Below are 25680 nucleotides of genomic sequence, written 5' to 3'. Positions count from 1 at the left end.
ATTTACGCCAAAATTTAACTACAACGTACACTTTTATTTTTTATTACATATACGGTTTAAAACTGTTTAATATTCTTACGTAACTGTTTGAGATAGACATTAATTTATTGTCAATTATAATATCGATATCAAGTCACCACGACTACTCTACGAAGTATTTTTACGTTGTATAAAAATTTAATGAACATTAAATTTTTATACGATTTTTTTTGTCACAAATTGTAATCAGACACAAAATTTAAAATTAATTGCACGAATCTTGAGCGCTTTATGAAAAACTACTAACAGCGTATGCCTTTGAACATGAAATATAAACTAGAAAAGTCCTATTACGTCCTGAAGCATCCTTTAAATTAAAATACTGTTTGTAAATAAATTACTCTAGCTAGTGTCAAATTAAAAAAAATTTTCTTCGATACATTAGTGATAAGTCTATCGCCTGTTCGGATCATAAATGCCAGAGATCTGAGAAGTATAATCGGAAGGAATTCAGGGCAACTGCGTATTTAAAAAAAATAATTAAATTAAGAATAATTGTAAAAATGATCGCAAAAAATCAACTAAATTTCTTGTGAGCTCATCAAATTGGGTTCGTATGACATTCTTCTCAAGGTATATAGAATTGATCACCATAAATGATCAAGTGGGTATTACTATGAAGAAATAGAACGTAATCGATCACTTTAGGTTATTTTTTGGAAGTGGTTAATTCAGATATAAATGTTCACATAAATCAATCTAAAGAAAGCAAACGTTAGATCGCTATATCAAATACGAAAAAAAGATATTACCTACATCAAGAAAAAAATTAATTTAAATTAAATAGTGTTACCTATTTCGACTATTTTTAAAGGCCAATAAATTTTTATTTGTCATAATTATTTTGTTAATTTTCATTTGATCATCGATCAAAGAACGATCAACAGAAACTAAGGGAAAAAACGCTCCGAGAAAAGAGTTTTTAAATTTTTGATCAACTTATTGGTGAATATTGGCGATTGGTTAAACTGAATAAGTCGAAAGCGCTAAAGATACGTGCGTAGTAAACATTGTAACTTCGCCATCTCGTAACTACATTATTTTCATAAATTTAATTTCTGAAACTATGATATTTTAGATAGTGGACAGGTTTTTAAGGCAGGACTGTGTGTATATTTATTAATAAAGTACAAATAATATGTAGAATGACGAAGCGGTTGTTTACAATGTCATACTGCAAAATAATATTTTTTATACAATATCTAAATATCTGCAACATTCTTAAGAACAAATACAGAATAAATTCTTGTTCGGTTCATAGTTCAAAAATTAAAACATATATACGCATAAATTTTGTAAAGATGAAAACTCATAAATAAATTAATAACCGGTACATTGCTATATGGATGCTTTGAAATAAAATAAAAAATAAAGTCGCATTAACTTTATTAGAAATAAAAATTTACAAATTAAAAAAAAAAACAAATGAATTGAAATAAGACAGAAGTGATCACGTTCATGACGGAACCAATTAATTTACCCCGCCATTATCACATCGCAGTCCCACTTAGTTTCTCTTTATTGTAAAACTGCTATATGGCTTCGTTTTATTCGTGTAATACAACCGAGAGCGTCTTGAGTAACTATTGAACTTCGTATCATATAAGAGTTATGTATGTAATCGATTAACAAAGCCTTCTAAAATATAAAAATCATCAAAAATGACATGCACAGTAAACCTGCAATATATTCCTTCATAAGAAGAATATTCACGCTGCTTTTATATTAGAAATCAAGTGCTACCGAAATCGCTGTACCGCGCCTTAGTAACTCGACGTGGTGGGCGCGAAGGTAAAAGGTGTGTGAACACCGCCGCCCCGAGCTTTAACGGCGAACTGACTCATCCCCTCTCGTATATCTAAAGCGCGGTATAGAGGTTGCGGTAGCACTGAATATTTCCAGACTGACAATAATTTGGTTACTTACTTTTAGAAATAAATACTATAAGTTTCAATAATTAAAAATACACAATACTGTATTTGTCGGACCGAATTATTACTATTAAATGTACAATTTATTAAAATTTTATCATTTTAAAAAAGCAGAGGTCGTTTAAACAAAAAAATTAACAATGTGAAAATTTCATCATAAAACAATAAAATACTTTTAATGCAAGAAATCCGGCAACTGGCTAATTCAGAAAATGACAATTTATTGTTTTATTTTGAATGGTTATTTCGTGTAGGATCCTTTTGCAGTGAATAATTAACTGTATTAAATATGTGTGTGTGAAAATGCTCACAAAAAATCCGTCTACGTTTCTAACAGTCGAGGATAAATGCCATTATAGAGGAATTAAATTTGATTCGTATTTCTATTGCATTGTACCTTCGTAGCATTTTTCTCAGGCTTTGTATAAAATAATAATATAATTAAATTAATAAAAAAGTGTGTTCACGAAGTAAAGATATTACGCTCCCACGGAATAATGTTTCTTAGTAGATCATCTCAATAATAGAGGAAGACAAATACTTGGTTGTTTAAATAATTGTCTTTTTGTTACAAATGTCGTGACATCATTAGTCGTATCAGACTTCATTATAGCTGATTTAATAATTAGTATCAGCGACAATAAATTCAAAAATAAGCATAATAACAGTGATAATAATCTTATTTACTCTTTTTTTTGTATAACAGATGATTTAATCTTCATAAAAACATTTTATATGACATTTCTAATTCACTAATCTATTTAAAAAACTATAGATTATATTTAAATCGTTCCTGACAATTGAATATAATCAAAAATGAAAAAAAAAGTCATTCGTATTAAACACAAACTTTCTTATTTAATTCTTTACACAGTTTAAAATACTTATAAGTGATATAACATTGGTATTGTATATGTACAAATTTAAAAAAATATGTATGCCTTGTAAAAAGGAAAATTAAAATCATGATGCCGATATAGATAGATGAAATTCAATTTCTATAAACTTATTTTCTAATAAAATTTAAAAAGGACTTGGGAATTTCATTACTTTTTTTGATTCTCTATAAAACTTGTCGTAAACACATCTAAAACTTTTGGTTCAATGAATGATACAAATCTGTGTATATTCTGTAAATAGAACATGGCGTGAGAAACACAATATGCGTTATAATTATGTTTAGATTAAGAATTAACCATATTTCTTATTTTTGTGTGTATTTTCACTTTTCGCTTCAAGGGTTATACACCAGACAAATATATTTTAACTCTATACATGATGTATATTTTTTTACAAATACGAATAATACTAAACAACTTTAGTTGATAAAACTGTATCATTTCTTTTATATAAAAATGATTATTGAAACAAATTGTTTGTACGCGGAATTCATCAGAAAGGGTAGTAAATAATATTTCATAAAAAACAATGGCATAAAGTACTTGAATTATTTTTAAATTAGTGACATTTAGAATTTTAAAAATTTAATTTCGAACGTTTGACGTTTGCGATAGTGACGTCACTGAGACAAGTCACGTGAAATGGCGGGAACGTGCACAGCGCGTTGTAACTGTCATCCGTTTTAATTTATAAATAATTTGGTATTGTTAATCGAATATTTGTTTAACTATATTATTCGATATTTGTTATATTTCGAGTAATAATCTATAAAAGAGATTAAACAAAAAAAAAACAAACCGATGCACTGAAATAACATTAATAACATTTATTTTATTCAACAATTTTCATTATATAACACACTAGAGATCAATTTAATTTTGAGGTTATATCAGAGTAACAAAAATATTTACAAGTCATTATAGTGTTCAATTAATACCAGAGTAGATAAGTTCTCGGTTTCACCACCGGATATGTATGAACTATCTTTGTAATGTTTTCACTGTTAACACCAACGCAATTTTAGTGTCGAAAACTTTGTTAAAATTGGTCAAATATACACTAAAATTTTAAGAAAAAACCTGAACTGTTATATCGTCGTTGAAGCTCTCTTTATTTTTTTTTCTCTCTTAATATTTCAGTATCATCTAATGTTAAACGAGAAAGGGTAAGCCTAGTGTACTGTTTCATAGATTTAATGAAGTAATTCTGTTACGCAAATTTAAATTAATTTTATTACATCGTCTTTAACCTTTACAAAACAACAAAACAAAAATATAAAGGTACTTTACATTACCAGTTTTATGACAATCGATATACTTTTAACCCTTAATAGCCCAGAGTTTTAATTTTGATACCAATCTTTTAAACGGAATGTTCACATTACTATTAGTTTTTTTTAGGTTGGCTGTACGCATTTTACTGTCGCATAATATTCTTTCCAACGAAATTAAAAAAAAAATTCTAATTTTCCTTTCATTTAGACCATCAAGCAAACACAGTAATATTAAAAAAAAAACACTTTCGTAAATATGGCTATTAAGGGTTAAACAAATCACCATTAACAAAGTAGTGGTTTGCAAAATTTTTGCAACGTTAACACATTTCAATATTGAGATTTATCGTAAAGTAGGTTAGGGCGCTTCAGATGGAAGACCCGGCCAAGGTCTAGGTCCGCTCTATTGGCAATGCGTCGCTTTTTCTTTGCTTGTTTTTGTAAAAGAATGACCAAGTGGTACACGAGGCTTGACCCAATGCTAGACTCTTGTATTAGATGCTAATAAATAATCTATCTATATAAGACTTTCATTTTGGTGGTTGAATCTTAGAGAATGATGAATGAAATCTTAAAGAAACAAATTGTAAAAAGGGTAAATAAATAAATAAGAGATTTTCACTGATGAACAGAAATGAAATTTGGTAGGAATATTTCTTTCGCTGAATAAAGGTCATCTAAGTACGAAATTTTTTATGATATTCCATCGGCAAGAAGAATGCAACATAGTTCATTAAAATGCTCATATTCATGCTATAGCTATAACAGGTATAAATTTTTTAACCTTTTAATTTTACGTAACACCATCCGTAAGGGAAGATTAGAGTGTGTTTATTAAAAAAAATCATTTTCAAAATACAATTTGTTATAGGTTTTGTTTAAAATGGATTTTATTAAAATCCACTCGCAAATATAATACTTGTTCAAATTATTAGTTTGGGTATGATAAAATTTACCAAAAAAAAATTTTGTTATATTAAAACTTACGAAAGGCATTTCGGGAATCGAAGCTAGAAGTGGAAATTTTCTATGTTCATTTCAAAAGTATTAAATTCGACATTCAAAATTTAGAAATATCTCGCAAATTTTGCAATCAATAACTGAAAACAGATAGGTTCTCTTTTATCTTGACATATGGAGTTAGTTTATGACGTCATAAAACAATCGCATCTAGATTGTGAGACTATTTGAATTGAAAATTATATAATATTTATATTTATTGTATTAAGTTCGGTTTTAATAATAAAAACTTTTTTTTTAGTGGGCAATGATACGAAAAATTGTAATTTCAATTATGTTAGTATATAAAATAATTGTCTCTAAAAAGACAACTGATTCTAACCAAATAACTTCCTCATAGTTTTTCGAGGTTTACTTTGAAAGAGCTCATAAAGTGTTCAAATTTAACCATTTTGGCTTTGGATAGTCTAGTCTATGCGTACATTTTTGCTAATGTCTAAAATTTATTTTCGTTGCTCTGATATGACCACAAAACATTTATCTCAGCGACTTATTCTCAACGGAATGTTCTTAAAATAATAATCACAAAGTCACTTCTAATATTCACATGAAATTATTCCAAAAACTACAAGTTATATCTTATTTTTTAAACAAATAAATACAATATAATGTAGCCAATTAGCTACAAAATTAAAACCCTCAGGTTAAATTTCATCAATAATCGAATCAATATGAAATCACAACGAAATGTTGAATATAACATTTAAATTAAACATTTATTTACAAAATCGACATTAGATTAAAATGTTTCATAACAAAATTCATGTAGTAACCATTATTCTATGTTATATATTTCGGTATATTTCATTGGTATATCGTACTATATTTCAAAATTAAAAGGAACATACCATCACTATAGTAAGATTAATTAAATATTTAATATTTACGTTAAAACTTTGACACTAGGTTATAATATTAATAATCTCTACTAGAAACAGATCATGTTAACAATTCATTTATATATATTTTTGAAATTATTTAGACACTACATAATCTTATGTCTACTTCTAAAGGAATTTGCCGAATTTTATCGCTTCAATATGAGCCTTGTGTAAACAGAATAAGGTTTAAATACGTATGCAAAAGGCTCATTACGAGCTACCGTAAATGATTTTCAAATTTGAGCTCTGTGTTCGTGGAGCAAGGTTGATTTTACGTTGTTCAAGCGTAGACGACTCCGCCTGGGCCTGGTAGGTCGGATTTGCCGGAGAGGTAGATGTCGACCGCACGAGCTGCTTGTCTGCCCTCCGATATGGCCCACACCACCAGCGACTGTCCGCGCCGGCAGTCTGATAAAAGAAAATCTTTTAATCTAGGCTTATATAAGACTTTCATTAAGAATATCTGCAATAATATGCCTTAAACTGGTCACTGTGAACTTGAACTTCTAATAAAGGACGATTTGAAGATGCAGCAGAAAAAGATTCAGTAAATTTTCAAAGCAAAGGACTGTAGTATTTATTGATTACTTTTTGTAATAAACTAATATTCATTTTTAAAATGTTTCAATAAATATCCAATGGTTTTAGCAAGAACATGCTACAAGTCATACAGGTAAAGGAATAATTATTTAAATCCAAACATTTTCCAATTCCAAGCATAGTTTTACGAAATTCAGTTATTATTTAACTGTAGTCGTTGAGATATTTAACACCACTATAATATTGTGAAACTGTATTAAAGATAATATACAAAGAAAGTAATTGATTACAACCAAAAACTTGAAATCTGTGACGTAAATAACACACATGGAACGTTTTCCCAACTAACTTAATTCAGTACAATATTAAGTTTACAGTTTACAAACATTCTTTGCAGCTCTTTATGTACAGGCTGATTATTTATTGGTACAAAAGCTTTAAATAAGTTAATGTACATCTCATTTGCTTACAATTAATGAATGTACCATTCATTAATTGTAAGCAACGCTTTACAAAGTGCCACAATGATAATATAGTAACAAAAGTGTAACATATTAAAATTAATTATCTGTTCCTGTAGGCTTTATACTGCTTGAAGTTATTGGCAAGTAACAGTGTAATAGAAAAAAAAATAATGTAACATGTGCAGGGATTATTTGAAAGAGGCATACAGGCTGACAAATTAGCTATAATATGTATATTAAAACAATATATGTCAAAACAAAACCCTGTGCTGTTGCTCCTATGGGAGGCTCCGTCTTTGAAGAGGTTTAAGCAAGCATATTCAACTTAACCACCAGCTCGGTCACAGTTGAAATGCAAAGTAATAAATAAATTATTTTACCTCCGGCTGCGAACACGTTGCTGACCGGTGTTTTGTATATGTTGGATTTGTCCGTCTCGATATTGCTTCGTGCGTCCAAAGGAAGATCTGCGGATTGGTACAACTTGTTTAGAATAAATAAAGTTGAAACTAAATTTGGACATGAGAAACCAGAATTGGCAATTAGTACTTACATACGTAGAGTAAACATTTACACTTTTGAGACAATTATTTTTACATTATAAATGAAATTTAATAATCTTTCAAGTGTACATTATAATATCAATCATGTAACTAAGTCAACAAAGTTCCTCGCATTTCGATCAACTAAAACCCATTTAATTCTATAAAATTGATTTAATAACATTCAATTTTCGATTTAATACTAAGAAAAGAAACGTCGAGAATTCAGCTGTAAAGACCTATGTTCAGGATGGTTATGATTTACAGAGTAATAGGAGCCGCAATCCTCTAGACTAGAGAATAAGAAGAGAATGAAAGAGATACATAAAAGGTATACATATAATACAGTAGGGCACTGACCGAGCTGATGAGCGACGTGTCGTTCTGGACCCAGGAAGCCCATAGCCAGGAGCACCAGGTCTGCCCGCACCACGCGCTGCGTGCCCGGCTTCTCCTGCATCTCCCATCGTCCCCCGGGTCCACGAGTCCACTCAACCTCCACGCAAGTCACCCCGCACACGTTGCCTTCGCCTGTTATAAATATTGTTTTAATTAACTTTGACACATTCCCTTAAGTCTTTAACTTGGTCGCCATTCCGATCTACTCTAGGTGTAACAAATACTAATATTGAAGAAAATTTTCATGACCGTTAATATAACAATGTTGTATATATGAATAAATAATACATATTAAACAAATATCAAACAGGATAAATATATATGCATGTAAAAGAAATAACATTAGATTATATATGTAAAAAAAAAAACTCTTAGTTGATAATTTCAGATATCACCTTTTTATAGAAACTATGGCTATATCAAAAACATACATGACATATAGACTACAATACTACTAGTAGTTAATAGATCTACATTTGTAAATTTGTAAGCATACCGTCGTCTAGGAACTCCTTCGTGAGAGTTGAGAACTGGCGCGGGTCGTTTCCGAATTTGACCTTCACTTCCTCGTGACCGTAGTCCACTCTGCAAATTAATAATAACTTTAATAACACATTTAAATAAATCATACATATATTAAAATAAATATATATCGGAACGCTGTTACTTTTGACATCGTCGATAGATGCCGCTAATTACTATTGGTACTAATCTACTGTTTGGATTGCGTCACGGGTAGTTACACATAAGGACACCGCATAAGACGATATTTATTAACTAATGAAAATCGACGAATACACCACACACACATTTATATATATATATATATATATATATATATATATATATACAATTTGTGTAATTCCCCCTGATTTCTGTGATAGGTGTAGCGTTATCGAAGTCATGGTCATCATTAGTAAATATAAATTTAAAATATATTTCATTTTAAAATGTACTAACAAGCAGAATAAGGTAAATTATAAAACAATTAAAAAATTGTTAGCTATATATTACATTAACATTTGACTAACTAGATTAATTAATTTCATAAATAAATTCAATGTGCCCAAATCTTAAAAAGATTATGTATAATTTTCATGAAATGTGATTGATTGTTTTTTATTTTTATTTTTAAAATGATAATGACGATGATACCTGAAGATCCGAGGCCACTGCGGCCAGGGGTTATCAGCGCCGCGACTGCGCTTGGGCTCCGGTAGGATCTCGAAGGTGGTGATGGAGCGTGCGCCTTGCCGCAGGGATGTGGCGATACAGTCACACCTGTCCACCAAAAACAATAAGTTATTTTAGGAGTTGTATACCTAGGGAATAAAAAGACGTTCTTAATCTTAGAATAAAGACAAAACCCACCCGGTGTCTCCTCCGCCGATGACGAGCACGTGCTTGTCGGTGGCGCTAAGTGCGGGTTGATCTTTGCCGTGGTGAGTGGTGGAACCGGCCTGCTTCTTCTGCCAGCCCTCGAGGAACTCCATCGCGAAGTGGATGCCGTTCAGCTCTCGTCCCTTTAACGGCAAGTCGCGCGGCCAAGTAGCGCCCATGCACAGGACTAGAGCATTGTATCTGTTGACGGAAATATTTCGGATTCAATGAGAAATAATCTTCAATTATGTTTCAGTTACCAATCGTGCAATGCTGTCTGGCTCTCTTTCTTTCAAACGTAACTATAATCTGTCCGTTGGCGCCCAGATACATGGCAGCAAGCAATCACATGCACCACGGTCTGGTCTACTTCCAGTTCATAGATGCGCCAGGGATTTTCCTTGAGCTTAAACCTGTGAAGGTACTCAGCGAATCCCCTGTGGCCCGTGCATGGGCTAGAACCATGTCCGGACCTGGCGTCCAGAAAGAATTTCCGGGTTGTCGAAGCCTTCAAAACCAAGAAGTCAAACCTTTCTATATACTCCCTCCATAAGTCGTTACAGTGGATGTTAAAGATACTTACTCATTCGCCAAGTCGCTGGCAGAGATGTCCTTGCCGACGTCGATGTTGCACTTGAAGGAGATGCCTTCTTCAGCCAGAAGCTGTATCCTTCGGTTAACCACGTGCTTGCTGAGCTTCATGCTGGGGATGCCGTACTGCAGCAGCCCACCAGGACGATCGTTGCGTTCGAACACAGTCACTATATACCCGGCCTGCGAAACAAACATTAAGTTATTTCGGAATTAACAGAAGAAATGGTAGAAATGCGATCAAACGCAAAACAAACCAGACTCAATAAGAAAAAAAAAAATCTAAAACTGAATAAAACTAACAATTTAATTTTTACAGCAGCGAAATATTTTACCAAAAACAAAACAAAAAAAAGCTAAAATGTACCAATTCCCTTGACATGAAACTTTACGTTTAAGTTGTTTGTCTATAAATTGCAACTTGCCTTGTATTTTTTAAATTGCTTTACATATGTATCATTTTGTTAATTTTATTCACAAATATAATTAAAAAAGTTTCTGAAATGTAAATGAAGATAGTGTGATCAGAAAGTGTGAATTACAAAAGAACTTGAGGGAACCAAAATTCAATTTTGTTTAGCATTGGGAATACATACATTTGAGATTTATGTACTTTTAGCGAAACTTTTACTGCGGTAATATTATTACATAAATTATTTGGCACTTTACAAAAGTTACTGTTTTTAATCTCTATTAAGTGATAAAACATTAAAAAATAGTGAAATAATCCAAATAAGCTCACCTTGTTAAGCTGGTGTGCACAAGCCAAGCCAGCAGGCCCGGAACCTACAACAGCAACTGTTTTTCCGTTCCGATGCTCTGGGATCTTAAATAAAATAGTTTGCGATAAGATAAACTAGGGTATTAATATGTATGTAAAGTAAACATGACGGTACTTCTATAAATTCATAAATATGGGGACCAATGACAATGTATTTAAGGCAATACGGAGGGCTAGTAGGGGATTACCCTTCTCGATTTGCGTCAGAGAACGCTATAAAGATAATATTTGAAATATGTACCAAAAATAAAAATTATAGCAAAATTGATTTCATTTTATAATAGAGTATAGTGTATATAAATATATATGGAAAAATATAATTAAATAATAATACATACACACAAAGAGCATACCATATTTACTCCTATTGTAAACCGTAATTTCTTCCGCACCAATATTTAAAGTAATAAGATAATTTTTTATTTACCTCCACATGTACTTTATACAAATATACATTCATTTACAAATAGATGAATGTATTTACGAATGAATGAATGCATGTACGATGATTGTACTCATGCATTTAAGCTTTATTTTGATGTCATAACAACTTCTGTTCAACGCGTAGAGTGGGAAAGAATATTCCTTATGTCTTTTATACATAAATAATTAACTATACTACAAAGTAATGTTTTTTTAAAGACTTACTTGTGCCTTTATCCAGCCGCTCTCGAAGGCGTGGTCAATGATGGCACACTCGATGTTCTTGATGGTGACGGGCGGCTCTGAGATGCCTAGCACGCAGGCGCCCTCACACGGCGCCGGACACACCCGCCCCGTGAACTCTGTACATGACCACCAAGAATTAATAATCGAGTTTTTATTTTATTTTAGAAGCTTACAGTATCATCACTTTAGCTCTAAGATGTCCACTGCTGGACATAAACAATCTCCAGAGAATTACAAAAGGATTGGTGGGTTAATTAAGTAGTTCGTTTATCTTGTAGGTGGACGCCCTATGTGAGAATAATAAATAACTATATTGTAGCTAAAAATTTGGACCGAAAAGTTCTGAAGAGGCGACCATGTGCCAGTAGACACGGCATGAGTAGAGCCACCTCCAGTAAGTAGTCCGATTACATAGTAAAGGTCGCAGGAAATTGATAATTGCAGGTAGAAGACAGTCATTGGGTGTCTATCGGCAAACTTAATGAAGCACATAGGCTTTTTAGCCACGGTTTTTTATGACCTCAGTTTTCGGAGGCCTCTCGTACCCCTAATTTATTGCGGGAAAGGGACTTATACGTTTTTAGCACATTTTTTACGTGTCTGTTATTTTAGCTCTTTTCTTCCATTCTTGACATAATCGTTCATTCGCTCTTTTAACACATAATCTAACATTCTCATTCATTCTTAATTTCCTTCTTTGCATCGCCTTTCATTATCTGCACAATGATCACAGTCTAGGTCTATCCGTAACAACGTGTCAGTCTATTCTTATTTTATTAGAGCTTAAGTTATTTTTATTTACTAGACATGATTAACAAAAAATTCATGGGCGCTTACCGGGGAAGTTATTGGTCTGTAGCAGCTGGTAGAGGGCCTGGTTCCAGTCTCCGCGGTAGACGAGGTCGTTCCACTTGGGGATGATGTTGCCGAGCGGGCAGCCGTGCGAGCTCTGGCAGAAGGGAACACCACACTCCATGCAGCGCGCTGCCTGTACCCGCAGCCCACGTCTCACGTGGTTGAAGTTATAGATCTCGTCCCAGTCGCGCAGACGCTTCTCTGCCGCGCGGTACATCGATGTCTCGCGAGGGTATTTGATGAAGCCCCTGTTAGAGTAGATTTCTTTCATATACAGATTCTTAACTTGCGCGCTGAACAAACTGTCCACACTCGAAACAATTAAAAGTAGCATAATATAAAATCAAAGGCTATTATTAAGCACCATCATTATTATCGAATACGGCTGTGCAATAATTTCGTCATAAAAGTAATATAGTATATTAAAATTTAAATCAACATATACATATATACAAAAATGTTTCCGAATATTAATCTCTTTTCATAGAAAATCTATGGGGAAAGCCTATGTCCAACAGTCTGTTCAGATTTTCTATGGTTGAAATGACTATATTGATAAAACTAACCTAGTTTTATCCAGAACCTTCTCCAAATTCTTCTTATCCAGCTCCATATCTCTGACAGCCTCTTCTATATCAATCAGTCCATTCTCTTCTTTACCGTTGACTTCTGCTTTTGGCACCGGCTTCTTCAATGCCATCTGTTTCAGAGCGCGTTGGTACTCGTAGGGGAAAACTTTGATGAACATTTTGGCGGGCTCTGGCCATGTTTGAAGAAGATCCTTGGCAATGATGGATCTGGGAATGCAAATACAAATTAGTAAAGTGGAAAATTAGTAAAGCTTAGTCGATATATAACTAAGTTGTGGAATCGGTATTTATAAATTTATTAAAATTACTTAATATGGATCTCTAAACAATAGGATTCTCAGAAATACTACTTTTAAAATTATGTTGATTCTGGTAGATCCACTGCAGCTTATTTTCTATCATTTTGTCAGCTTACAAGTATAAATTTCGAGATTCTTAAAAAAAAAAAATTTTCTTTAGTGATAGGCGAAGTCAAGGTAACATTTGGGTTTGCCAAGGGTCTGACAAAGGGTCTGCCTCTTTCGACTCACCCGTGGAACCTTGGTGGTATAATAACTAGAACACTTGAAACTTAGGGTCTAGAATAATAAAGATTGTTGGTATATAGTTTTATACCTAGAAAGCTGTATTACATACGAAATGATATTAAACAAGTTAAATAACCTTACCCAGTGTACTCGACAAACTCTTCTAGAAGTTGCTTGACTTCATTTAAATCTTCTTCATTCTCCAAGGGCAGAAGTTCTACCATTTCAGAGTTGCATTTGTTCTTAAACGAACCATCAACATCGTATACGTATGCGATACCACCTGAATTAAAATATTAAAATGATAATACTATTTTTATAATTTTTATTAAGAAAAACAAAGAAGGGATTGAAAGATAGATGCTTTCGTAAGTCTAGGAATTACTATACTTCATTATGTTACCTCTTATAATTACTACTTACGTATGCCAAATTATAAATATAATCATTATTCAAGGCAAGACAAAATGAGTACTAATATACTAATTAGTGTATTAGATACTGTTTTTTTTTAGCAAAATTCCCGCCAAGTGATTAAAATAAAGATGGCGTCTATATCAGTTAACAATAATACAGAAGCTTTAGGTAATATTACCTTAATGATAAAACTAATGAACATTATGACAAATTTATATTTTCAATAAAGGCGAAAGAAGAAAAAAGAGAGAGAAGGAGAGATGATAGAGAGAGTGATAAGGAAGAAGAAAAGAAGGCGTTACCGCTCATGCCAGCAGCGAAGTTCCTGCCGGTGAGTCCGAGCACTAGCACTGTGCCGGCCGTCATGTACTCGCAGCCGTGGTCGCCTACGCCCTCCACCACCGCCGTCACCCCGCTGTTGCGCACACAGAAACGCTCCGACGCTATTCCCCTGCACATAAACACCTTTTTTTGTTAAAAAGTCCAGAAAACAAAATTGTGTTAAACAGTAAATTTCAAATCTTCCAATTTGAGGGTACCAAACCAAATGTCGTCAATGTGCCATTTAGATGTAATATTAATATCCTGTGTGTATCTCAAGATGTAAAGCAAAGATATTACACAGCATTCTCTGATGAACACTCGTCTTCTAATTTTACAACAACAAAATGAGTGAAAGAGATAGATAGATAGAGAGAGAGAGGGAGAGAGAGAGAGAGAGTAATTTAAAACTTACCGGAAGTACGCACGTCCGGATGTAGCTCCATAAAGACATACATTGCCAACAATCACATTGAGGTGCGACTCGAACGGTGAACTCTTTGGTGGGTAGATAACCACTGTGCCACCGGACAGACCCTTACCTAGGAATTACAAATGGATTTTTAAAATAATAATAATTGTTATGAACAAGAAAATCAAGTAGTACTTATTTATTTTTTAGTACTACTATTAGAATATTTATTGATACATTTGTTTTAAAAAATAATTAGTAAGCCATAATTATGAAATATGTACAACTATATTTTAATCTCTCTCACTTAGCCATGTCAAAAATTTTACTATATAGAATCAGGAATGACGAGATCAGAAGAAGAAGGAAAGTAGCCCGTATACCTGATTGATGGTTGCTACTATTCTTAGGAACCTGGAGTGGAGACCATAGGCTGACAAAAACAGCATAAGGTACATTCCACACATGAGGTAAACCAATGACCTTGTTAAAGTCGTTAGAAAACGCTGTATCCAGGTGCTTCCAAATGGTTCTTTTATAAATCTATAGGAAAAAACCTATATCTAACAGCGGAGATTCTATGGCTGAAATGATGAAGGTATTTCTATCCTGTACTTACCGACATAGTCGTTGGCATCGCCTTCCAAAGTAACACTGACTCCTTTCGAGAGGAACGCACAGAAACTCTGCCCCGCAGAGCCTACCAGCGATATTCTAACGGTCGTACCATCTGGAAGACCTTCATCACCATATTTCCTGTGAAAAAAAAGAATTAAATTCATTCTGTTGTCGCAAAAACATATTTTACATCTACACTAGAACAGTGCGGTATGCCTGCATGACTGTAAATCCCTCGTTATATTATTCTTTGCAATATCATTTATTTATTTACACTTTATTGTACACCATAGATAATAACTAAATATATATATATATATATATATATATATATATATATATATATATATATATTTTAAAGAGGTACAAGGGGCGGTCTTATCACTCGAGGTGATCTCTACCAGACAATTTTTAACCTGTCCACTGCCTATGGATATATATTTTCGAACTCCCCGGGTGCGTACGGGTCAGATCTGTCCGAAATAAAGTAGGCTACATTATATCGAATCACCTTAAAAATACAGCTTATAATCGCTTGCTCTGGATATACTACAGACCAAAGGATCGGAAACGGTAATATTTGATTTATTATTTAAAAAAAAAAATCGTTCCCGACAATGTCAGGCGCCATGTTGCAGCACACGAAGGGTTAATAGCCATCATTATCCTTTAATAGCAATTAGATCATTTATAGAACAGCCATTTGAATTACTTGAAAAATTTAGTTTACAAAGTCTTATTTCAGTGAGAAATGCAAGCAAAAACTATATCTACCCGATATCGCTTTGAATTAATTACTATAGTGCTTATTCATATGTAAGTTTTCGCATTTCATATATATACATACAGATTTTTTTGGCCTCCGTTATTGGGTGCCTTTCGTACATTCCTCTGTCTTGGACACACAGGGATATTTTAATTCATAATTTTATTTTCATCTTTATCTTTTGTCCTTTTCAATATCTTTTACTCATCTCTCTTTTATTTGTCACATAATATATATTTCTTTTTCATGGGTTATTTTCCTGTCGAGCATTGCCTTCCGGCACCTTTGAGGTTGCAATGCTAAATTTATACTGACATCAAATGCATCCAAATAAGAAATCAAAGATCTTGACTGCCTTACAATACAATACCCCGAGCTGAAACTCCTAAGGATGGTCAGTTATAGATTCAGACTAAATGACCTCAGCAGTCTATGACTATAAAATTGTTCAAGCTGTAAATGCCTTTCAAAACTTTACTTGTGACATAGATATATTCATATTTTTCAGTGTTTGACTATAAATCATTATATGTTCTCAGTGAGATAGTTATAAGGTAACAACTGTAACTAATTTTATATTTCTAAACTTCTAAGCTTGTACTTTCTTACTATCTTTTGTTACTGTTTACCTCTAATAAAGTAAATAAATAAATAAATACATTGAATTTGTTTCATCCGCATTAATAAAAACACTGCAAACACTTATACTGTTATTATATACGTACATAGCGATGTGATAAGAGAGTGTAGAAGTGAAGGCGCGGTCCTCATTGGTAATTTTCATAGCTACGTCCACATGCTGAAGGCTTCCGTCCAGGATGCCAGCGCACTGTTCGATCAGCTGATTATCCAGGCGCTTTTCAAGCTGAAAGTCCTGTAAATAATTTAAATTTAGTAAGTATCTGCTACGATAACCAGTATTCGTCGGTCCATATAATGGGGGGTGTATTCATGCCGCGTCTAAGAGTTGGTTGCCATTCGAGAACTTTACGCCCCCAGTAGTCATCGGTAGTTTAGTGATATTAAATTTTAAATGTAATATATAGACAGAAATTTGTTTTTTTTTAAATAATAGTTATATGATAAATTGAAACAATATTTGTAAATGATATGCGCACCTAATATAATGTAAACGTAAGCCTAATATTTGAAAAAACAAAAACAAATCAAGTAGCTAGGGAATAAAGATTGAAAAAATAAGACCAAGAAAACACGTTTGCATCATGAAAATAACAGATGTGATTGACATTTTCCCACCGTGTAAACACATCCTTACTTTGTTAAAGTAATGAGATATGTTTTGCATTATCAAGTATCCGACCTGTGTATATAGAACAATTGCTTCTTAAATACAATAAATATAAATCAATTACTTGTGTCTTAGAGCCGCCCACGATATTAACTCCAGGCCGCATGTGCAGAGCGTTCTTCAGTATCAAGCTAAGATTCAGCAGACGCGCTTTAGGGTTGTCGTTGTTCTCGCGGACCTTCAGGAGGTCCGTGCGCCCGATTAGTTCCTGGAACCGGCGCACACCCACTTCCGCCATGTGCTGACGAACCTGGAGGAATAGCAGAATTTGAACGATCCGAACCAATTTTATAATCTAAGATTAATGCAACACGAGAGAGATATGAGACGAAATGTGATGAAGAGGGTGAGAGGAGTGGAGGAGGTGGAAGGATTGGAGGTGAGGGGATTTAAAGAAGTGAAAGGATTGGAGGAGGTCAGAGGATTGGAGGAGGTCAGAGGATTGGAGGAGGTCAGAGGATTAGAGGAGGTGAGAGGATCGAAGCAGGAGCGAAGAAAGAGGGACAAGCAGAAATCATATAATTATAAACGAGCAAAATAATAAGAGAGTGCACAGAGTATCTCGTACCTCCTCAGCCAGCATGAAGAGGTAATTGATGACATGCTCAGGCTTGCCGGCGAACTTCTTGCGCAGCACGGGGTCTTGTGTGGCGATACCAACGGGGCACGTGTTCAGGTGGCATTTGCGCATCATAGTGCATCCTTTAATAGAAAAGTTTACTTTGAAATATACACATTCAAATATATGAGATTTAAAGACGTATTATTTAGCAGATAGCATTCCCTTCAAAACAACAGTTCAATTTAATGTTAATGTAATTTTCAAAAACATTGAGGTATGATAGATAAGGCCTCTTATTTTGATATGAGATTTTTACTTTTAACTGTTTACTTTATCGAAAGAATTATTTAAAATTTAACGTGTACTGCACAGATTTTGTATTATGTGATAATACGTTGTGTCTAATTTATAGTACTGAATGGTGTTTGCACTTTGACATTCACGGAATCAACAATTTGATGTGCCCAAAGGCCAGTCTACAAAGGTCCAGAACTCTTTTTAATAACAAGAACGGTAACATACAGACTTTAAAATTCTCTACATATCTACTCTCCTCTCTCCCACAAGATGCAGTTGCTTTATTATGAGTCGGAGACATACTTAAGTCAAAAGCTTTGTAGGATTATTTTGACAGGAAAAGAAATTATCTAGAGTCAGTTAATCTTTTTTTAATAAATTTGTTGCGTATGAATAAATAAAAATGATCAAACCACAAAGAATCATGTCTATTAAAGTTGATAGAGATAGTTTTAACATTACTAACCAAGTACAATGAGAGGCGCTGTGCTGAACCCAAACTCGTCGGCACCCAACAACGCAGCCACCATCACGTCGAAGCCGGTACGGATCTGACCATCCGCTTGTACCACCACCCTAAATAGAAAATATAACATAAAATTTATCTCACAAATTTTGAAACAAAAAATTATACTCTTTTTTTTTTGAGTTAAAAATAATTTATTCCAACAATTTTTTTTAAAAATTCCCATAAAATACTATTATCTTTCACTGTATATCTCAAACAATATAGCATTCTTTTCATAGTTTCTTATCGTTATCGTCGTTTCAGCCCATAGAGACGATGGGAGGACATATCATAATCGCCAAGCTTGGCAGATATGTTGGTGATCGCAATATGGTATTGTGTTACGCAGAGAACGCTCCTGCGTATTCCCTGGAGACCAGTCAGGTATAATATTAATTAATTGTAGTTTGCCTGCTTCTTAAATTATTTAATCAAAAGACAGATATTGTCATTCTCAAAACACAGAGCATTGTCCTAATACCAAAGTAAATTACTTACCTAAATGGACTGTAAACATAGTTACATATTTGTTATTATTGAATTATGAAATAAATATACTGTTAACCAGTTCAAGTTATATGTACTTTTTTGGATTTGATTAATAAGGCTAGTCAATCTGGTACAGGCAAAATTAAAATACCTTTTAACCATAGAAAGAGATTCAAAAGATGTTCCGCTTGACAAAAGATTCCATCTCAATATTTTGTTGCTGAATGTTTAGTATACTTAAAATGATGAAGCCAAACACAGATTAAATACTCAATGATATTAACCTGGACCGAAGGTCATTGAGCACGAGCACCTGGTGCGTCTCAGCCACGCCCAGCTCCCATGGCAACCCGGCGCTCTTGATGCCGGTCCAGGAACTGGCTCCAGTTCCGCCGTCGTGGCCAGAGATCACGATGTGCTCTGCTTTACCCTGGAATAAAACAAAATACGAGTTAGAGTTTTTCCATAGGATTAAGTTGTGCACTTCTGGCAATCTTCTCTTGACAATATTGATCTCTACTGCTAAGCTTTAGAAACGCGCCGTCATAGTATTAGACTTCCTTTTACAAAAGGAACCTTATAGCAATAATTATAAGATACCTTATTAAATCAAAAAGGGTCTGTCCAAATATTTTTTGCATTTTTTATTGCACAAGAGATTTTATATTTCCGTATTGCGACAAGTAGTTTTATCTCTTTCTTAGCATTGATTGCTGTTTGCTTCTTAGCTATAAGAACTTTAAGGAGTTTGATATGGTAGGCTAAAGGAACCTATACACATACAGTAAAGTAGATACCGTAAATAAGATATAGAGAGCTCCATTCCAGGCGGCTACACAGGCCTCTCTCATAGATTTACGATAGAGCCGGTTACACTCATTCAGCGTCTTCCGACGATATTAATACAGTCGTCTACCTTGTGGGTGAATTTACTAAGCGGCGATTGTCAATTCTTCGTTTTAACTCCGGAACATACAACCCGGTGGCCCTCTGTTATACGCGATATGCTTCCTGCCAACATAACTTGCTTATTGCTATTTAAATCGATTATAGATAATCACATTTTCATCTCATTTTTCATTAATATGAGAATAAACTATGAAGTAGTTTTCATAAAAACAGAATCTCATGCATTTGTTAAAAACGCCATCTACCGACTCATTTCTGTAGTAATTTAAAGTAGTGTTTACCTTAGCAACGCCCGAAGCAACCACGCCGACACCGACCTCCGACACCAGTTTAACTGAAACTCGGGCCCGTGGATTGGCGCACTTAAGGTCATAGATCAACTCCGCCAAATCCTCGATGGAGTAGATATCGTGGTGGGGTGGTGGTGAAATCAGCCCCACTCCGGGAACAGAGCAACGGGTTTTCGCGATGTCTTCCGTTACTTTATAACCTGCCAAATAATTTATCATTGAAAATAAAATCATTCCTAATTAGATACATAGGTGTTAAACTTATTTTTTTTATCACACGTATAGCATAAATTGTGTTAAAAATTTTATAAGAAAGCTGGTGATTCCAATAACTAAATGGGGTTATTGATTATAACGATTATTTATCAAAAAAAAATAAAAAATAAAAATAAAGGTTTTACATCTATTTCCAAACATCCTGTAGAAAGTGATCACTATGAAATATTCTACATTATTTTTTTGCTATCGGAATACGACAGGCTGATATATTCTGCAGAGTTTTTGCAGAGAGAGTCTGCAGGGACAGACAGTGTACAAAAATTATTTTTAATATATAGAAATCTGAATTTTGAAAATACTTTTCTTTACTATATTATCACTACGTTATAATTTTAATAATTGCCAGCATATAAACTATACATTCACCCATTTAAAATTCTAAATCAATCACTCTGTATGTCCGCATTTTTATATGAAAATAAATACAGTTCATTACAGTTCCATACTATAGTTGTCTATAATATTGAATGAAACTATGCTATACACATAAGTATGTATGTTAATGTATATATGCATGTTTTATACACGTTAACTACCCGTTATTTATACTTCTATTGTTTCCATACTATGGTTGTCTGTAACAGATTGCCTTGTGTGATAAGACCGTCCATTATACTTTTTTGTACATTTTTATGATTTTTTTTAAAGTATCCTAGCCTGTACAATACAGAATATTAAATTAAATAACTTTCACTATGAAAACAAATGATCATGGGAACATTAGAAGTGAATGAATGTAGGAAATCTATAATAACAAGTTACCTGGCAATTCACCGCCCTCTCCGGGCTTAGCGCCCTGCGCCATCTTGATTTGCAAGTCGTCAGCGTGAGCCAGGTAAGACGCCGTCACGCCAAACCTACCCGAAGCAACCTGCTTTATCGCTGATCGCTTGTTGAACTCGGGGTCCTGTGCGAGAATTATTTAAACCTTAAATGCATAATGTTGTAAAACTGCAACATACCACTTAAACGTAAAATTAGTACTACACTTAAGAGTAAATGCACAGTGTTGTATATCTGCAACATAAGTTTTTTTTAAAAAGTAAGTATAAAAAATATTATATACATTTTTTCATGTTTTCGTGTATTTTAGTGTACTTATCTGCAAGATAATTTTTTTAAAAGTATAAATAATAGTCATGCATTTAAGGGTTAATACAGTGGTTGACTCTTGTTAAAGTATTAGAAAAGTAAAGATACGTTTACACGTGTACAACTTTTTAAGTTGCGTAAGTAACAATTTTTTTCTCCAATCTTACCTAAATATAATGCGCCATTATATGAATTATTAACAGTGTTTGGATTCATTACATTAATAATTTATATTTCTGTCACTGTTTTGACATTTTAGTTTATTGCTTTCAACTATCAGAATTGACATCAAAAATATTTTTTCAATAACATGCCTAGTCGTTGAGTAAACAGGAAGAGATTAATCGGAAGTTGCATGTAAACGCAGCTTAAGCCCATTATGACCAATGAGAAAAGTCTAGACCGATTGATTACGCAGTGTAATGGAATATTTACCTGGTTAAGATATCTGTCAGCGTTTTCACCGCCTTCGCCGGTGTTGGACTTGCCCCCGACGCGGTTCATCGCGATCGCCAAGCTCGTGTGCGCTTCAAGCGATATAGACCCAAAGGACATCGCACCTTAATAGTACAAACTTTATTAATAACCATGACATAAGTAACGATATTAATATTGCATTTGTGCTTTCCGTGAAAACGACTCAAAAAATTGTTTATTTTGACAAAATGAGGTAAATTGCAAAATTCTACTCCACTAGCTAGAATGCAAGACCACAAATCCAAGTGGACGGACAAACATAAATCTCACTAATACGAGAGATTTGTTCTAGGAAACTATTTTTATCTTTTACCACAAATTTTAGTTAGTACTACTGAAACCGCAGTACCGCGCATTAGGAAAGCGGCGAGAGGGGTAAGGGGAACACAGAAGTAACTTTGACTTTGTCGTCAACGCTCGCGGCGGCGGCGCTTATATTCATTTCTTCTCCTTTTCTTCGCAGCGCTTTCCTGGGGCGCGGTACAGTGGTTTCGGTAGCACTATAATTTCTAATGGATTCAGGCGTTATTTTGAGGAAGTCCGTTCTAAGTAAGAAATGCAGCAGTAGTCGTGCAATAAAGTGCACCACCCGCCAGCCCGCTGATAAATGCATGTGCGGCAAACAATACGAATTATACAACTACCACCGTTAAGTCACTCAACACGTGTTTCACCCCTCCACGGGGCATCCTCAGGAGTAATGTTACACCGATTAGTGCCAAACAAAAGGCAAAAGCCAAAAGCTCACTCTGTGTTTGGTCTAGTCACGAAAAGGTTGCCTTATCAAGTCCACCTGTAGCATCGTCATTAGAAATTTTATTTTTGCTATTATTTGAATAAATTTTTAATTGATGGAATTTAATAATAAAACATTTTCGATATTTTCTTTGTTTATACCACTGAAACACAGTTTATGTGTTGACATATTTTATAAAATCGTTACCGTTATTACTGTCTTGGAAATTCCTTATTAGTTCTAAAATAATTTTTGTCTAAGAGAGTAAAAGATTATAAGGTTTCAATTATGTTGTAACAATGCCTATTGTTTCGTATTCCAGTATTGACTTAGATCCTTAGTTCACAGAGAATTCTTAAATTTTTTGACGAATTTTGCGAATACAGTAGAAATCTAGCTGCAGAGGTCTACCGGGAGCAGCTAAATTTTGATAAAGGTCTAGAAACCTCATATATAAATATGAAGGCATATAACACGTAAATAAATAAATAATTGGTCACTTGCATACCGGTGGCAAACCTCTTGACGATCTCGGTAGCGGGCTCCACTTCATCAATAGGGATGGGCTCGTCCAGCTTCACCAGCTCGAGTTGCCCGCGCAGCGTGCACGCGCGGATCGATTCTAGCGCACTCTCTCTAAACATGAGCGACGATAACATTACATTTTTGCAACCGTTTCACATATATTGTCTATGGCAGGACTTCTTAAACTATGGGTCGCGACCCCAAATGAGGTCGCGTAGCAAAATTCTGGGGTCGAGAGATTTTAATGTCAAATATTTATATATACCAATTTATAACATAACTAGAGTTGGCGGAATACAGTGGAATTGCAGCATCTAGACACGCGCATTTGTTGAAGGTTTAACTAATATAAATACAATTTAATAACTTTTTGTGCAATTTTTAATTATAGATTTTTGTATGTTTAAAAACGAATTCTAAAACTATATATTTTTATATATATATGTATATTGTTACCTAATAAATAAATCATCAAAAAATGTTAATTTTTTTTTAATACTTGTATGGGGTCGTCAAGAAACTCGCAATCATAAATGGGGTCGTGAATGACAAAAGTTTAAGAAGCTCTGTTCTATGGCAAGATTTTTCAACTTTATATATTAGCTTTGCTTTATTAAAATTCTGATAAAAATGTTTTTGCTTTTGAGAACGAAGGTGTATTTACACCCTTGTGCTTAATCTCATGTTACTATTCAAACTGTTTTAAGGAGTTTAAACATGGTCATTCACCGTTCATTAATAAGACTCTTAAGTTGGTATTCATTATTTTCGATTGAATTAAAATTAAAATAAATAAATACAAAAACAAAAAAAATTTGTACCTGTAACGGTCATATGCAGAATTGCTTTTAGAGATGGCAGCTTCCTGCAGATTGGCGATGGAGGCAGGGTCGTTGATATGCTTCTCACCGCCAGCACGCCAGTGGTAATGTCCCGGATTCCTGTAATGGAATATTTTAAATTTCGACAAAATTCATCAAAATAGTTATGTTACGTTATACAATGTAAGGAAGTCGTCAAGCTTTATAGTTAAGTCATCTCAGCAAAATCGTGGTGATGACATTTATATCGTACTGAGGCATTTTGCAAGCATAGATTTAGGGGTAAAACGGTGACGTTTAGAATGATATGAAAAAACCTGAAAAATGTAGTCTAATTTGATGGTGATATATTTACATTTCGCCATTTTACGCCACATCACATCGATCCACTTCCCATATATACTATGTCGTAGCAATATAAACATATATATAGCAAACTATTAACATCATAAGTTTAACTAAATCAGTTGATCAGCTGATTTTAGTATGGTCCACAGCTTAGTTCGCTAATAAAGAGAAATAAACTCAGCCTTGAGACCATATGATATTAATATAACAAAAAAATAAATAAAACAATTCTCACCTCAATACCAGAGTGTCAGAAGCATTTCCGTACGTCAAGGCATGTCTATCGAATATCTCCTTTGAAAGAATTTCAAAAGTAACACCACCTTGAATAAAAAAAAAAATATCATACAAGGATACAGATTACACATGTGTAAAATTAAAAAAAAAAAAATTCTGATTAGGTCTGAAGTGTATATGAAGGGATTCTTACCGATTCTAGACTGAGTACCCTTGAAACACTTGTCGATCACTTCCTCACTGAGACCGACAGCTTCGAATATCTGTGCGCTCTTATATGACTGCAGCATGCTGATACCCATCTTGGCCATTACCTTGAATATATTTTTTTATTATCATTTACAATTACTTTATCAACACTTTGATTACATTACATAGTTTAGAAGTAAGTTTTAAGCGGGTGAATATATAGTTTTTTTGCTATTAATTATACATTATTTGGTACAATATACAAAAAAAAACGCAAATAGTGAAAAAGGAAGTTATATATATATATATATATATATATATATATATATATATAAATTATCAATATATGTGCTTTTTATAAACATTTAATTCTAAATATAAGGTACTTTTTAAAAAAACTGTGAAACTAAAGAATTGGTTTATGCGATTTCTAAACATTTTTATTATATTTTTCTTATGATCATGTAAACAATCTTTTTTATTAATTTATGTCATTGAACTACAACGTAGTGTTAGTTTCTAATACCAAGTATGATGAATCATTAAAGAAAAATAAACTTTAGAAAGTATTTTTTATTAACGAGGTATTTCATAATAAAAACAAAACTAAATCCTTATATCTCTGAAACATTGATTTTTGTATAGGGTATCCCATACATCTAATGATAGCAAAATACCCTGTAATTAGATTAAAAT

At 33.5% G+C, this 25680-nt stretch overlaps 1 protein-coding gene across 1 annotated transcript in view; it reads right to left on the bottom strand.

The window, feature by feature from the left end:
- Positions 1-5167: 5167 nt before the first annotated feature.
- LOC137931263 (uncharacterized) overlaps positions 5168-25680 on the bottom strand; it is a 78762-nt gene continuing 58249 nt past the window's right edge. Inside the window, exons 18-44 of the mRNA XM_068774690.1 lie at positions 24989-25109; positions 24794-24881; positions 24211-24330; positions 23373-23500; positions 22087-22211; positions 21322-21466; positions 20272-20480; positions 19366-19511; positions 18551-18660; positions 17794-17927; positions 17290-17475; positions 16642-16790; positions 15152-15288; positions 14536-14662; positions 14102-14250; positions 13524-13665; positions 12832-13062; positions 12248-12513; positions 11390-11526; positions 10703-10786; positions 9953-10143; positions 9361-9570; positions 9145-9270; positions 8486-8574; positions 7951-8121; positions 7429-7515; positions 5168-6452 (exon numbers count right to left, since the gene is read on the bottom strand). Coding sequence (XP_068630791.1) covers positions 6325-6452; positions 7429-7515; positions 7951-8121; positions 8486-8574; positions 9145-9270; positions 9361-9570; positions 9953-10143; positions 10703-10786; positions 11390-11526; positions 12248-12513; positions 12832-13062; positions 13524-13665; positions 14102-14250; positions 14536-14662; positions 15152-15288; positions 16642-16790; positions 17290-17475; positions 17794-17927; positions 18551-18660; positions 19366-19511; positions 20272-20480; positions 21322-21466; positions 22087-22211; positions 23373-23500; positions 24211-24330; positions 24794-24881; positions 24989-25109 — 3936 coding nt within the window. The 3' untranslated portion in view covers positions 5168-6324. The remainder of the gene's footprint in view (positions 6453-7428; positions 7516-7950; positions 8122-8485; positions 8575-9144; positions 9271-9360; positions 9571-9952; positions 10144-10702; positions 10787-11389; positions 11527-12247; positions 12514-12831; positions 13063-13523; positions 13666-14101; positions 14251-14535; positions 14663-15151; positions 15289-16641; positions 16791-17289; positions 17476-17793; positions 17928-18550; positions 18661-19365; positions 19512-20271; positions 20481-21321; positions 21467-22086; positions 22212-23372; positions 23501-24210; positions 24331-24793; positions 24882-24988; positions 25110-25680) is intronic.

This window comes from Battus philenor, unplaced genomic scaffold, assembly GCF_028537555.1.
Source record: "Battus philenor isolate CCGP_79_NKW_IND1 unplaced genomic scaffold, ilBatPhil1.0.hap1 SCAF_7, whole genome shotgun sequence".
NCBI classification, from domain to species: Eukaryota; Metazoa; Arthropoda; class Insecta; order Lepidoptera; family Papilionidae; genus Battus; species Battus philenor.
Note: the sequence above shows the minus strand (reverse complement) of the source record. Positions and strands in the feature narration are given on the sequence as shown.